Source organism: Alternaria conjuncta, assembly GCF_024043145.1.
Source record: "Alternaria conjuncta strain BMP 0040 chromosome Unknown scaffold_10, whole genome shotgun sequence".
NCBI lineage: Eukaryota > Fungi > Ascomycota > Dothideomycetes > Pleosporales > Pleosporaceae > Alternaria > Alternaria conjuncta.
The window spans coordinates 1016579-1031974 of NW_026250099.1; the positions used below are offsets into that span (position 1 = coordinate 1016579).

Consider the following 15396-nt stretch of genomic DNA (forward strand, 5'->3'; position numbering starts at 1 on the left):
TCAAGGGAGGTAGTGAGCGCGTAGATCTCTGTCAGTTATGCGTGCACCTCGTCCGCATTGTGATCACATGGTCCCTGTATTACTATCGCTCAAGCATCTCGCTTATGAGAATGCCGTTCTATAGAGGGCGATTCCGGTGCTGCTTTTGGAGCAGCTTCATACACTGATGACCTCCGCGGCTTATTGGTATCGATGGTGCGATCTACCGTGGTCTTCTCGAAGTCGGCAATCCTGACTGGCAACGATTGCGAGCCCCGCTCCGGCTTGGTGTAAAGATAGGTCGCGAACAGCACGACGCATGTGCCTAGGAAGAACTGCCGATGGTCAGCATCATGAGCCTTACTGTGCCATTGGGAACTTACAGATTGCGTCACCCTGAAGTCAAAGAAGTAAACGCTTGCAATGCAACTAACCAAGATGGAGATCGATGTCGCAAAGTTCTTGGCGATATTATCGGCATAGTTGATGACGAGCGCAACCACAATGCCACCAGCTGCTTGAAGGCCGATAGCCGTCCACACCACCCAGTTGTAGCCGACGAAGAATCCAGTCTTCGCTATGATCTCCCCATCCTTCCATATCACGCCCAGGAACAACGACGGAAAGAGCGACCAGAAACAGAGCTGGCAGTTGCGGACCCAGAGCGGCGTCTGCTTGGCGCTCGTTGAGTCCTTCAAGATCTTCTCAAAGGTAACCCCGGCTAGGCCTGAAAGCGCGCAAGAGATCAGGACAGCCATGAGCCCGACCCGGTAATTCATGTGGGGTATCTGGGCTGCGCGATCCGCGTGTATGCCCTCGTATGACCCAGACCGTTTCCCTAGCCGCCCTGCGACATTCTCACCAAGGTCGTGCAGCTGCTCCAGCGTCTTGGTCCATGGCTTTGCACCAGATGCTCGTGGTGGTGACGGTGCAGTCGCTTGCGGTACTTGTATGATGGATACACCAATGATGAGAAGCAACAGTGATAGCCACTTGCGCGCCGAGAGTGTTCTACCCAGCATCAACACGCTGAAGATAGCCGTCGTCAGGATCTTGAGCTGGTAAGTCACCTGGAACGTCGCGGCGTCCAGGTTACTGACAGCGATGTATTGAAGGGAGTTTTGTATCGTGTATAACACGGCCGGTATCGCAAGCTTCCAGCTCTCGTTCGTAAAGATCGCGGTCGTAAGGGTACGGAACAGTGTGGGGATCGTCGTGTTCGAAGGAAGGTTGCCCGACATCTCGTGTAATGCCTAAGACGGTCGTGAGCCTAAAAGCACTTCATCCCTCTCAACCCGAGTGCCGTACCATAGTCAAGCTTATAGCGAGCTTGATGACCTCATTCAAGAAGACGCTTGTGCTCGCGTGGTATCGTTGCTCTCCAGTCAGAGGCATTATCCTGGAGTAATGCATAACCTGGGGTCGCGTCAGCCACTGTCACTCGTCGCATGCTTATCCACAGTATTCGCATGTTCTGTGTGCTCTTCGATCGCGTTGGGGTAGTGCTTCGCGGTGGATGGCAATCGTACCAGGATGAGGGCAGAGTTTTGAAATATAAGCTGTGTAGGGATTAGCTTCTGCGTATACAATGAGTGCGATAAAGATTGGCCTACTGTCACGAGAGAAACATGCTTCATAGGCACCCCGCCCAGAGTTCCTGAAGCCGACTTGACAACCATGGTGGGCTTCGCACTCGTGGGTTCGCTGTAGGGACGGTAATTCGCTAGTTGTGCATTGCGAAGGAGGTTTCGATAGCGATAGTATGTAAAACTATAGTGAATGCAAGGTCAAACCGGTGCAGGGCAAATGAGACATGTAGACTAGGTCCATCTTGAGTGCTGTCAGCTGAAGATGGGGCGCTGCTTCCGCTGCTCGAGCATCCGGCGCGATGAGCAGGGATACCTAGCGCCGCCGATCAAGCTTGGCGCTCTGGTCAATTTCCGATGACGCGCATCTCGACGCGTCACTGACAATCTCACCCTCACGACCACCACGGCACTCAATTACTTGCCATATATGAGAGACGTTCCGCACAGGTATCCTGAAGATTGCGCCAAGAAGAATGACTGTTTCAGTAGTACCCTAAGCGTTTCCGGGTATTTTGAGTATTGACCGTGGTGTAGGATTTGCTCATGCACCGCTGTCAGTTTTGCCATTACGAGTAACTTAGGTACTTCGTGATCGGATGAAAAAGGTTACAACTTGCCATGAAGGGCTATGACTACTGTATGGCGGCATGGTACTTCGGTCTGAGGCTGCGGCTGCGGCTGGGATGGTCGAATTTCGTCGAACCGAGGCCTGGCAAGGCTTTTGTCTATGCGTAGAGATACGACTGCGCCCGTCATTGGACTCAAGAACCTCCGGTGAGAGCTACAGCGCCACCTCATGGCGTTTTCGCAAGCATAGCGCCAATCAAACACAACACCAACGTTACACGCATGAGCTTTCCTTATTATTCGCTCACAGCATAGATTGCAGCTGACACGGAATGCAGCGGTCGCTGGTGCCTACCGCTGGACTTAAGCTGGGGCGCGAAGCGTGTTCCGTGATTTCTTCCGATCTCATTCATTGCCAGCGCTTTAACTCAACGTCAAACCCGCAGGACTTATAGGATCTGGTCGGTTCTTCCTCCACCACTCCAGCCGCCTCCGCTATAGCAATATACTTGAGCTCCTTAGCCTCACCGGCCCAACAATTCCACATCCCTCATCTCGAATACGCCCATTCCAAGCCTCGCCTCTTTCGCTTCCGATTTACCATGCTTCCATACCGATATTCAGCTCTTCCGCTTCCTGGAGCAGGCAAACACGTAAGGCTTCTGAGACTCAGTCCTGGCGACTTTTCAGATGACCTTCACGTGGAGTTGGAGCAAGTGCTTTTGGATGGAACTTCCACCTACGAGGCTCTATCCTACGTCTGGGGCTCGCCAGCCAATCCGGTTTCCATCCTCGTCGGTCCTTCCCGAGGCCACCCCATCTCGGTCACGCAAAATTTAGCAACCGCGTTACGGTATCTCAGATACGCCAACGAGTCCCGAACATTATGGGTAGACGCAGTTTGCATTGACCAGAGCAATCTGAATGAACGAAGCTATCAAGTCACCTTAATGGGCGATATCTACCGAGCGGCACTTCAGGTTGTTGTCTGGCTTGGGCCCGAGGAAGACGACTCTTTCGATGCCTTTGACGTCATGCGTGCCATCGGTTCGTGCATCGATGTGGATTGGATCAGTCACTCGTTCAAGCCCAAGGCTGCAGTCAACGATCTGTCTTACCATGTGCTAGTAGAGCTCCGACAGTACACCTTCCGAAATCATGAAGCTCATGCTGTCAATCGTCTCTTGCATCGACAGTGGTTTGAGCGTCTCTGGATTCGTCAAGAGATCGGGCTGGCCACTAAAGCAATTGTTCGTTGTGGTGAACTCTCTATGTCTTGGCTTCAGTTTACGAACGCTATCCTCTTTATCTACCGACAAGGTGGCGCGCTGATTACAGCACTTGGAGATCAATCCGCGAGTTTCATATCCCGTATTCTGCTGGTGTACAGGATTTGTCAAGGCGGGCCTTACCATCTCGAAACTTTGCGAACGGAGCTTGCGCATACTGTATGCGCAGACCCCCGAGACAGGATATATGGCGTGTTGAGCCTACTTCACCCATCTCTTCAGGGCTTAGGCATCATCCCGAATTATTCGAGAGATGTAGCTCTTGTCTATCAAGACGTCACTCTACGGTTCATTGAATTCGTGAGGGAACTATCTGTTCTCCATCAATGCGAGCTACAAGATATTCGGCGCCACATGCCAACATGGGTCCCAGACTGGTCGATTGACTCGAGAACGACGCCTATTCCCAGAATTTCAAGCAACGCAAGCGCTAATTTCAACTCGATTGCAACTGACAAAGGGGGAGGGATACTACGTGTGGTCGGCGTGGCGATCGCGACAATACAAGACGTCATACCCATTTGTCTCGGCGATCGCGAGGATGATTTTCAGACTATGCTAACGTTCCTTTGTTCTATGATCATATCCAATTCGCCTGTTTCCATGGGCTTAACGACATCTCAGGTGAGCGCAGCGTGTGACGCGCTTTGTTGCGGTCTCTTTCGCCATGCCATCATCCCGATCCGCGAAGACTTTCCGGACTTCAAGTCGGTCATACAAACATTCAAGTTTAAAATGGAAGGAAGGTTCCTCTTGTTCGACGACGTAGACTCGAAAGATGGTTGGGCCAAATACCAAAACAGCGTCGAACATTTGTGTCGCAACCGGTCTTTCTTCGTTACGACGGAAGGCTCGGTTGGCATCGTTCCACTATCCGCCAGACCGGATGACATAGTCTGTGTAATAATGGGATGCCACTCTGCCATCATACTTCGTCAGACCGGAGCCGGTACCTATCAAGTTGTTGGCGAGTCATACACATCAGGTATCAACACTGGTGAGACACTATTGGGGCCTTTACCAGAACATCTACGGCAATTGTTTTACTATGACGAGCACGCAAAGAGGGTCACACTTGCCTTTAGGAACGAGCGTACAGGGGAAGTGCAGTACGAAGATCCTAGACTGGACAAACTGCTCCTCAACACCGGCTTTCAAGCTCATGACCATGGAAAGGACTACTTTCCAACAATCGAGACAAGTGTAGAGGCGCTCAGAAACGCCGGTATTGCGGCTCAATACTTCGATCTTGTCTAGTCAGTTGCACTCGTCTTTATCTGTAAGCAGGACACTTCACTGGTACTGCGATAACGCAGAGCGAGTAGAACGCCAATCACGATTCCCACAATTCAATTTAATCCTATGCACAAAGTCACTCTTGGAAGAGTAAGATCGCAAATGTCAGATGCTGAAGCGCTTTGAATCCTGTTACTCTCGACTACCGCAACCATCCCGGAGTGATACCTCGGTTACTATTTATAGAATTGCGTCCATCGCACACTCTGATAGCAGTTTTTTCACACCTCGCAATTTCATGCAAGCGGGACATCTTCAATCTCACTGATCCGTTGAACCGCAGCCCTGAAACGCTCATACACCTCTTCGGCGGGGATATTGTATTGCACATCAAGGAGCTTTCCCCCTTGATCACTCTCGACAATGCCAAGAATGGCATAGTACATATCATGCAGCATAGTAGATCGACGATGCCGAAAGTCGAAGGCCACATCGAGCAAGTTCCTCTCCAAAATGAAGTACTCTCGCCGCGCAGCCTGCCGCATCTGTGACTCGAGAATGTAAAGCAAAGGCGTCCAGTCTAACTCACTCTCGTCTCGTCTGTGGAGGTTGTAGATTGGCGACACGACAGCAGCTTTGATGCGGAAGACTAACGCGCGTAAGGTACCCAGATCACAGGTCCAGCGAATCTTGTGCCTGCCACATTGTAGCGTTATTCGCCGTGCTAGCACCGCTTCTTGGACTGTCCACATCCTTCCGAACCACGGTCTCGTCAGTATGCGACTGACGCTCTGTTCGAGCTCGGGAATTGCGATGTGTGACCATGGGCTCTCTTCTCTCTGGCCATATCTTTCCATGAACGACTGCAGATGCTGCATGTCTATCTCAGTTTGCTCCGTGGACTGACCGAGGTACACGACGACACCATCCGCTGCTTTGTAGATCTCGTCCATCATATGAACTTGATCCTGTTTCTCCGTGTTGTGGTATTGATCGATGCACACTTGGTCGGTCCACAGTATTCTGATTGACGTTGGTGATTTCAGATTTTCGAGAGCGTCGTGGAGGTTTTTGGTGATCTTGAAGTTGCAACCATCGACCAGAATGTCGACGCGGTCATACATATCTCCCCACACGTAGGACATTGCTTCGTAAGAGGGAGCATTTCTTAAATCTTTCGTCACTAGAGTGGCCTTGATCGTGTCTCCAGGTGATCCAGGGTGCAGCTCGAGCAAACGGAATTGGTGTCTTTCTTCTAGCTGCGAATGCACGTATACATTCTCGCTCTGGAAAGGTTAGTTGCTGGTAAAGTTCCCGATTAAGGTGAACGCACCGAAGTGATGGTGGGCGGAACCCCTGGCGGATCCACAGTAAATCTGACCCAAACACCAAACGATAACTTCCAACCAGTCGGTAGCGGAATCAGCCATTTGTCGATGCGAAGGGGCAGAGATTTGAATGCGAAAGGCCAACGCCAGAACCGAGTCCAAGACGCCATTTAGGCACAGAAGCTGTGTGTGAGTTCGATAATTCCAGAGGCGACCGAAGCTCGCATGAACGCGAGCGCAGGAGCTGACAATGTGCGGGCGCAGCTATATACCCAAAGACGTTCCAGCTGAAACCAGAAACGAGCATGGCGATCCCGATGGTGTCTTTGCTTACACACCGCCAATCAGACTTGTTCGTTCCATGCATGAACGCCAGTGATCATTGGCTTAAAACCCGGCAAGGCAAGCTGAGTGCAGCCAACATCCAATGCAGCAGACCTTCAAGACTGCATCCCACTCGTGGGTCGCCACGACATTCGCTCGGCTGTAGTGCAGGACCAAGACACCAGATAACGACTTATACCTGGCTGCAGTGCAACAGAAACAGTACTCTGGGGTGCGTCCTCGTATATCATCCAAGTTCAGACCATCTTGTGCTTTTGATTCGGTGCCCACCTCCTGTTCTCTTCTAATCCGTGTTGTTTATACTTACACATCCCCGTACTCCGGACCTATGCATCTAGCATACTCACTCGAATCTGCGGTATCTCGATCAGTTGCTGTTGATGGGCTTTCAAAAGTAATAAATATAGGAGTTGATAGGATATTTCATTAACCTGTCGAAGGGCGCTACAAAACATATCCACCAAAACCGAATCCAGCACCCAATGCGATGCAAACATGCCCTATATACATAGATCATCATACAAATGAATCCCCATCAATCATCGCCAACGTCACCCAAGCGACTCCAAAAGTACTCGAAACCAGCACTCAGACACCATGGCAAAACCTCCTACATCTAATAAGAGTCCCCAAAAAACTGACTAGCAAGCATAATATCCCTATCCCCATTCGCAAAGTCCCACCCCACAATCGTCGGATCCTGACTACAACAGATAATCCTCCTGGCATCAAACTGCAGCTTGAACACACGCGAGTTAGTGCCGTTGTTGGTGAGAGGCGCGGCGAGGGGGTGAGGCTGGTGGTTATGATGGTGATGGTGGTGGTGCGGTGCAGCGTTGGCAGGGCCGGCGGCGCCTTGTTGTGCGGGTGCGGCGTTTGCGGTGGGAGGGTTGGGAGCTGTGAGAGCTGGGTTGGCGGTCGCAGGTGTGTTTGCGGGTGCGTTGGCGGCGTTCGCGGTGGGGCCATGCATTGCTTGGGATGCTGCGTGGAGGGCGTGAGCTTGTTGGGCGAGGGTTTGGGCTGCTTGGGCTTGGGCTTGAGCTTGCTGTGCGAGGGCTTGGAAGTTGTTTTGTTGTGCGGCTGTTTGGGGGTTTGCTTGCTGGTTCGGGGGTTGGGCAGGGTGGTTCGCGTTGGCTGCGTGGTTGACGGGTCTTCGGGGGCGGCCGCCGGCTGCTCGGACGGCGTCGTTTTGGAGGAGGGTTTGCGACTTCTCCCATGCTCCGTCTGGACCTCGCTTCCAGATGATGACTGTCTCGTCGTAGGAGCCGGAGACTATGCGCGCCCATTTGCTGCCGCCGCCACCGGGTGGTAGTTTGGCCCCGTAGGCGAATACCTTTGATGGGTCACGAGAACCGGCGTTACGAGCGCGTCGCTGTTCTCTGCTGAGGTTCTGACCAGTGAGCTGACCACTGGCCTGCGCTGCGAAGTAGTTCTGATCAATCGACCGCGCTTCGGCTTCAAGCTCCTCTTCGTTGCCAGGAAGGTCGCCGAATTGAGCTTGCACGGTGCGCACAAGATTACTGTGGCCGTTCAAGCAGGCCACTTCAGCCCCAGTTGCGCGGTCGAAGATGCGTACACTTTCGTCCGAGCTGCCACTAACGATGCGTCGTCCGTCGAACTGAACACATGCAATACCCTTTGTATGGCCCGAGAAGGTTCGCGTGCATGCTCCAGTGCGGACGTCCCAGCACTTGACACTTCTGTCTCCAGACGCAGAGACGATTTGGCCATCGAGAATCTGGATGGCATTGACTGCAGCGCCGTGTCCTTCCAAGGTCATGATCAGGCTGTACGGAAGGAGAGGTTTGAAGTGAAGGTGTTGGGCCTCGACGTGTTCCTGCATGTTGATAATGTAAGAAGGGAAGCGAGCGCCCGATTTCATGGTCGATGAAGGGTAGGTATCGTCCGTTGGCAGCATCTCTTTCCGGTTCCATACTTTGATCGTCTTGTCTTTCGAGCAAGTGACTAGGTAGCGATCGTCGAACCTGAGATTCAGGACCGACTCGGAATGCGCCTTCTCGATTTCCTTGATGATGCGTCCGGTGGAAAACTTCCACAGTATCACCCTGCAGTCGCTACCACCAGAGACTACAATGTCTTGTTCGGGGCGCTCGTCGAACTGTAAGCACAGCACGGACGCTGCGTGGCCGACGAGTGGCGGGTGTACAAGGCGCTGAGTGTCCAGGTTCCAGACCCTGATGCTCTTATCCCTGCTGCCGCTCACCAGGAACTTCCCAGAATACTGTATGGTATACACGCACTCGGTATGAGCTTCCTCGGGGTGGTTGGGATGTGGTAGCTGGAAATTGGAATATCGTCCGGTGCTCCAGTTTTCTTCTAACCTCCTCTTTTGCTTGTAGAGATATTGCCAGTTGATCCTTGCTTCAGGGCCGGGAAGCAAGAGCGAAGGGTGTATCGGAGGCCCGTTGTTCTCCGCGGAGGTGCCCGCCTGTGATGTCTCCTCAGTGACCGCGCCTTGTCTTCTTTCTCGGCGTGCCACATCAGTAGGCGAGGCCGTCGGCGATGCACCATGGAACGAGATGCCCTCCATCTTATCCTCAGACCTGACGGATGGACTGTCATCAGCCTCTACAGCACCGTGTTGTTCGCCCCAGGCATTGCCCGCAGAACCACTAACGGCCATTGGCTCTGATATGTTTTGTGTGCCATTCTCCGACGCGGCCCCGTCACCAAACAACTGCCGTTCTCGCACGCGCTTCTTGTGGGATGGTTTGCCGTAATCGGTGTCTTCGGCGGCTCTGTGTCGCGTCTTCCGCTCCTTCTCCTTAAACTCTGCGCGCTTCTGTCTTTGCGCCTCCTCGTATGCGCGCACCTGTGGGAAGTTGGAGTTCCAGCCCTCTAGCCTGAAAAGCAATTTCCATAAGGGGCTGTCGAGCACGCGTTCTCTCCACGAGCGGGACAGTGTCGACGCGCGTAATAGCGTCTCGGGGTTGAGATATGAGAGGATCTGGAAGGTGATCTCGGGTGGAAGGTACATGACAGGGTCGAGATGCAGGAGTGGGTTGAGCTTCTCGACGATGCCGGCTATCGAGGAGGTCCGCAGCGAGCGTAGTATGGCGTATGCGAATTCTTATGTGATGTCAGCGCAGACGCGCATGCTATCGTGATATGTACTTACCACTTCGTTCGTTCTCGCTCAGGTTCATGACCCAGTCAGGCAGGGCAAACGGCGAGTCGGCGTCCATCTCGGCGTCGGTTAAGCGCACGTCGCTGCGCATAGCCATGTCGCCCTCATTCTGGCTCCTCGTGTCCTCGGAGTAGCCTTCGTCGAAGCGGTTTGCGCTCATGGCAGAGGCGGGGCGGAAAGGATGCATGTAGGGCGGGCCCGAAAATTGGGCGTTGGGGTTGCCTAGAGGGCCTGCCATGGTGGTGCACGCGAGGATGTGGGTGAGTGGAGACAAAGGTCGCTAGCTGAAAAGTGATGCTGCGGCCGTTTGCAGCGCGCTGGACTCCGGCGAGAGGATTGTGTTATGCTGTCTCAACATGCGCTGGCAGGGTGTCGGGCTGGTGCTGCCTGGCGCTCTTGGTAATCAGGGTACTGGCGATGCGGAAAGCGACGGGTGGCGAGGTACGGGGTGCGATGCGCGTTCGGGATATCACGGCGGGGTGAGGTCAAGTCAAGGATGGAAATGTCAACTTCGCGATGGCTCTCCCACTTTCGCAGAGCCTCGAGATGCCCAGGTGCAGCATGTCATGGCTTCCCGCGACACACGCCCGTGCACCCGCGCCCATTCACTCCAGATCTGCCGCTAGCCGAGCTGCCTAGGGCATGCGGACTACTACTCGTGCGGCCAAGTCGCTGCATCTGAGACACACCAAGAGAGGGACGCTAGATGCCCGCTTAACGGTCTGATGCACTAGAAGTTGAAGGATGCGGGCTAGAAGAAATGCAACAATTCCCCGATGTCGTTGCTTTCATGTGAAGGTGTGCCGTCTACGTGAAGCAGCGATTAGTCAACGGTTGCGCAATCGCCTGTTTGAATTTTACTGTTGGGACGCGGAGAGTCAAGACTGTTTGAGGATGCCTGAGGATGCCTGACAGATGTGACAACTTCACGTGGATGTCTGACGGCTGTCTTGAAGCTTTTATTATATCGCCCAGGTAGCTGCGGGCGTTCAAGCGCCGATCGGGAACATCACCTGCTCTCGCGTTCGCCTGAGGTGGACCAATACTGTGTGCCCGTCGGACGGCATGGGAGAACGGGCGCGTATCCAGCCTCCCATGGCCTTCCCGGCAACCTCATGGCCAAAGAATGGGAATTGCTTCCTCACACCGCTCGACTGCCGCTCTCTAGCAATACTCGCATGAGCCGCGTGGTGTACTTGAGGCTAGCAAGGCTGGAGAAATGGGTCCGCGACGGGCAGGCAGAGGGGCGATCGCGGCCCAAGGCAGCGCCTGTGCCGACATGACGAACCGCAGGCGGCAGATGCTGGAGATGATGTGATAGGCACGCGCGTGCATTCACATTGCTAACCTGGCAAGTCATCGCAAGTCATGAGCGAGGCGCCGCTGTGAGTCAGCTGTCATATATCGCAGACTCGGTCGTGATCAAAGGACTGGCACAGGAAATGAGTGGAACGGCGACGCGCCGCATGGCTGTGGGGTGTCACCGAGCCGTGCTGCAAACAGCGTCGTTGGCACAAGCAGCGCCCAACGGCCAGGCCAGCTGCCAGCCTGCGACGACCAGCAGATGCCAGTGACGGGCGTGTATTGAGTTTTGTAGTCGCAGTCACGTGCCGGCTGCAACGCCTACAGGGCGGGTGAAACGACGAGCCGTGAACCCCTTTAGGCGTGCGCCGCCCGACACCTCATGCGAGAGGTCCTGCGAGATTACACGATTATCGCCCATCTACAGCAATAAGAGATTATCGCGACCCGAATGCAGGCCGGCGGTGATTTTGCTCCTGTCGCCGCACGCTCCACATCGCCGCCCTGTTCAGTTAGCAGCAGCGACCCTGACCGCCTAGGTGCTAGCGCGAGCGCAAGGAGATCGATGAAAGCAGCATGGAGGGCGGACTATCGTTTCACTCGGGTCTGGTGAGAGCCCATACCACCTTTGCCGTCTCCCATCCACCCCCCAAGTCGCCCTCACAGCACACTGCACACGCCCGGATGACCTCGACCGGGCCGCCTGCCCTCATGTCGCACCAGAGCTTCCAGAGCACCTACTCGAGCTACTCGCACAGCAGCGCGCGCGACACGCAGAGCACCCAGGCCACCAGCAGCAGCACCCTCTTCCACCCCCCGCCCGCCTTTCCCACGTCCTCCACGCCCGTCAATGGCGGGCCCGTCGAAGCCAGCGACAATGTCCTCAACAAGCGGGCCGACAAGGACACCTCGCTGTTCCAGCGCTGCCTGACGCTGCAGATGCGCCTGCGCTTCATCCCGGGCTTCGACCGCTGGATCGCCGAGGAGGAGGGCAAGGCCGACGACGATGCCGACCCCGTCACGCTGCTCTGGCGCACCTTCCGCCGCGGCTACCCGCTGATGGAGCTGTACAACGCCCTGGGGCCCCGCACGCTGCTGAGCATCCCCAGCTCCAAGCAGGACGAGAAGAGCCTCAAGAAGAACGAGAAGATGGCCTGCTACAAGTTCATCCAGAGCTGCGTCGCCGAGCTGGGCATCCCCCAGGAGAGCTGCTTCATCCTCGGCGACCTGTACGGTGACGACACAACTGGTTTTGTGAAGGTGAGCCCGCACGACGAGACTGTGGGGTAGGCCCGCGCTAACACATCCCCAGGTCACCAACGTGGTCAACAAAGTGCTCGACGAGCTCGTCGCCCAGGGCAAGATCGCTGGCGTTGCCGAGACCCTCGAGAACGTCGGCGGCGTCGTCACCAAGCGCACCCAGCGCGAGCACATTATCGACGAGCTGGTCAAGACGGAGCGCACCTACGTGCAGCATCTGGAGCTGCTACAGGAGTTCAAGAAGCTGGTCGAAGAGAAGGGCGTCATCAGCGGCGACCAGGTCCACGACATCTTCCTCAACCTCAACGCCCTCCTCGACTTCCAGCGCCGCTTCCTCATCCGCGTCGAGCAGACCAACGCACAGCACCCGGACGAGCAAAATTGGGGCAACCTCTTCGTGCTGTACAAGGATGCCTTCAAGGTCTACGAGCCGTATATCGCGAACCAGAAGAAGTGCGAGCAGATCGCCATGCGCGAATTCGACAAGCTGAAGGAGACGGGTGGACCGCCAGAGATGCGACAGATGGTGGAATCGCCGACCCTCCTCGCATCTTTCCTACTGAAGCCCTTCCAACGACTCACCAAATACCCCCTCCTACTTCAGGTATGATCCCCAAAACCTAGCTCAGAATCCCATTTTTAACACACTGCAGCAACTGCGCGACAAGGGCGACCTCGACGAAGGCCGACGCGAAGACATCTCCAAGGGCATCGAAGCAGCCTCCTCCGTACTCGCAGGCACCAACGACGCGATTGCTCGGGAAGAACGCGTCGAGGCGGTTGAGGAGCTCAAGACGCTTGTGGAAGACTGGAAGGGCCATCGAATCGAAGGCTTCGGAGACCTGCTTCTGCACGGCCAGTACACGGTGCTGAAAGGCGAGAGCATGACTTCCAAGAACGAAGAGCGCGAGGTAGGCACCACAATCACCTAATCCTGCGGAAATCACTAATTCCCCACAGTACAAGATTTACCTCTTCGAAATGATACTGCTCTGCTGCAAAGAGATCAACGTCAACAAGCCAAAGAACAAAATGTCCACGCGAACCCTGGTCACCAAAGACGGAAAGCCCAAGCTGCAGCTCAAAGGCCGCATCTTCATGCAAAACGTCACAGAGACCATCTCCCTACAGAAGCCAGGTACGCTTTACCTCCTCCACTTACTCTATACCCACTAACCATTCAGGCTCCTACACATGTCAAATCTTCTGGAAGGGCGACCCTGGAATCGAAAACTTCATCATCAAATTCACCTCCGAGGAAACCATGAAAAAGTGGGCCATGCAGGTCGATACCCAGCGCCGCGTGTGGAAGGACCAGGCGCGCACCAGTGCCAGCACCACAGCCTCCAAGCCATCAGATACCCAGTTCGCGTACATGCGCGACCAAGTGCTCGAAAACCCCTACCAGGAAGACGACGATGAAGATGGCGACGAGGATATTGACCCCGTTACAGGCTATCCCTACAGACAAAACAGTTCCACGCCCTCGTTGCGTTCGCGGTCAACGACTGGTGAAAGCGGCCCTCCAGATGGAGACTCAAGGGTACCGCCTCCACGTTTTCCTATGGGCTACAACGGTCAGCCAGCACTAACCCTGCGCACCCAGCAGATACAGAATGCCTCCAACAATGAATCCTACTTCTCACCTACGGCAGAAACACCAATGCAAACTCCCATGTCAACACACTCCAATGCCCGCACAAGCTCGTCGTCGAACGGCACATTCCCCTTCCCCCGTCAAGCTCCACCAAACGGATATTCTCACGATGAGAATAACCGCCACACTGCTCCTGCTCAGTCGCGCCACGGATCCAGGGGCGAGAACGTTCAACACCCCCAAGGCCGTGCGATGCAACGCCCGTCACTTCCGGCCAATTCCACTCTTTCACAGCAAGGTAGATTGCGGGCAGCTAGTAGCCCTGACATCAACTCACATCTCCAAGGACAAACACGAAGAGCGCCGCCGTCACAGCCAGTACCAGATGTGCCACCTTTCCCTACCCACTACGCCTACAACGCCGCAATTGTCAACCGAAGTAACAGCAACTCGCCGAACAACCCACCGCCACGCGCTGCAACCCAGTCACCAGCGATCCAAAGAGACCGCTTGATACAGCAACGAACCGCCGCGGAGTTGGCCAACGCGAACAACGAGTATCACAACAATGCCATGCGCCGAGATCCGAACTACCCAATACGTACAATGACGCCCGCATCATCGTTTGAGCGAAGCCAGGGCACTTTAACGCCAGCGTCTATGGATTCACGAAACATGTCGCCACCGCTTGGCCAAGACTCAAGCATACCGACACAACTTAAAGTCAAGGTGCACTGCCCATCAGCCGGAAGCTCCATGGTTCTGGTCGTCAGCACCAACATCAGCTACCAGTCGCTCAAAGATCGCATCGACGCCAAGCTCCAGCGATCGACATCCGTCTCACTTGGCTCCGGCCAAGTCAAGCTAAAGTACCTGGACAGCGACAACACATACGTCAGCATTCAATGCGACGACGACGTACAAGAGGCGTTTGAGAACTGGAAAGAGCAGCAAAGCAATCTCAACCCCGGCGGCGGCCTCGGCGAGATTGAACTGTTCTGCCAACGGTAAATTCTGTTATTACACTGCTTTTCGGCATCACGGGGCGCTACTACACCATTTGGGGCATTGATTCAGGCGTTCTTCCACGGCGTGCTCGGCATACACCGCTTGCTCTTTTACTCTCTCTTCCCGTTCCATGATATATCCTAGGGGCAAACATACCCTTCTTGCCCCGGCGAAATTTGGGTTTGTGTCTGTATGTGGAGGGAGGCTGGCTTCACAAATACCTCTTTTTTGCTCTTCTCTCTTCTACCGACCGAACGAACGGCACTATCGCATCATCCTACCCTAACACACATTTGCGGGATTCAGAGCTGGTTGGAGGAAATCAGCTGGTTCTGTTCTACGTGCGTTTGTTCTCCCCCACAACAGACGAGCGTGATCTCGTGCTGCTGCGCTTGTTATACTCTGAAAGACATGTTTTATCTATACCACGAGCTTCCGGTTTTCTTTTAGCTGCTTCGTAGGCGGTGCCGGCTCATCTTTTTTCTCTACTTCCTTCTTCGACTTGAAGACTATAGGGTGGGTGGGCTTGGGTTGTGGTATGATTGAATGATGTAATGAATGCTTTCAGTTTCTTGAGAATTTGAACTTTTTTGTCCTGTTCTTTTTGACGGACGTCTTGGTCTTCGGTGTGGGACTAAGTTGTTGGTACGTTTAGATTGTTGTGCTGAAGGGTTGTAGGTGTTTGAATACGATTCATTTGAGTTCTGTTGAATACCCTGACGTATGCGATCCTTGTCTTCCGTTCATC

The 15396-nt window shown here is 54.4% G+C and overlaps 5 protein-coding genes across 5 annotated transcripts; 1 reads left to right on the top strand and 4 right to left on the bottom strand.

Moving 5' to 3' along the window:
• Positions 1 to 82: 82 nt before the first annotated feature.
• Positions 83 to 1220, bottom strand: J4E85_007403 (uncharacterized protein; the record flags this gene model as incomplete). The annotated part of the gene is made up of 3 exons (XM_051471635.1): positions 83 to 118; positions 207 to 314; positions 363 to 1220. The coding sequence occupies 3 exons, from the start codon at positions 1218 to 1220 to the stop codon at positions 83 to 85; spliced, it is 1002 nt and encodes a 333-aa protein (XP_051324709.1).
• A 49-nt stretch (positions 1221 to 1269) lies between these two features.
• On the bottom strand, positions 1270 to 1658 carry J4E85_007404 (uncharacterized protein; the record flags this gene model as incomplete). Its single annotated transcript, XM_051471636.1, has 3 exons — positions 1270 to 1395; positions 1509 to 1538; positions 1593 to 1658. 3 exons carry the CDS (start codon positions 1656 to 1658, stop codon positions 1270 to 1272), a joined length of 222 nt encoding a protein of 73 aa, XP_051324710.1.
• A 3674-nt stretch (positions 1659 to 5332) lies between these two features.
• J4E85_007405 (uncharacterized protein) lies at positions 5333 to 5805 on the bottom strand (the record flags this gene model as incomplete). Its single annotated transcript, XM_051471637.1, has 2 exons — positions 5333 to 5356; positions 5449 to 5805. The coding sequence occupies 2 exons, from the start codon at positions 5803 to 5805 to the stop codon at positions 5333 to 5335; spliced, it is 381 nt and encodes a 126-aa protein (XP_051324711.1).
• Positions 5806 to 6949: 1144 nt separating this feature from the next.
• On the bottom strand, positions 6950 to 9719 carry J4E85_007406 (uncharacterized protein; the record flags this gene model as incomplete). The annotated part of the gene is made up of 2 exons (XM_051471638.1): positions 6950 to 9423; positions 9473 to 9719. The coding sequence occupies 2 exons, from the start codon at positions 9717 to 9719 to the stop codon at positions 6950 to 6952; spliced, it is 2721 nt and encodes a 906-aa protein (XP_051324712.1).
• A 1775-nt stretch (positions 9720 to 11494) lies between these two features.
• Positions 11495 to 14651, top strand: J4E85_007407 (uncharacterized protein; the record flags this gene model as incomplete). Its single annotated transcript, XM_051471639.1, has 5 exons — positions 11495 to 12043; positions 12096 to 12647; positions 12697 to 12954; positions 13004 to 13181; positions 13228 to 14651. 5 exons carry the CDS (start codon positions 11495 to 11497, stop codon positions 14649 to 14651), a joined length of 2961 nt encoding a protein of 986 aa, XP_051324713.1.
• Between the last annotated feature and the right edge of the window lie 745 nt (positions 14652 to 15396).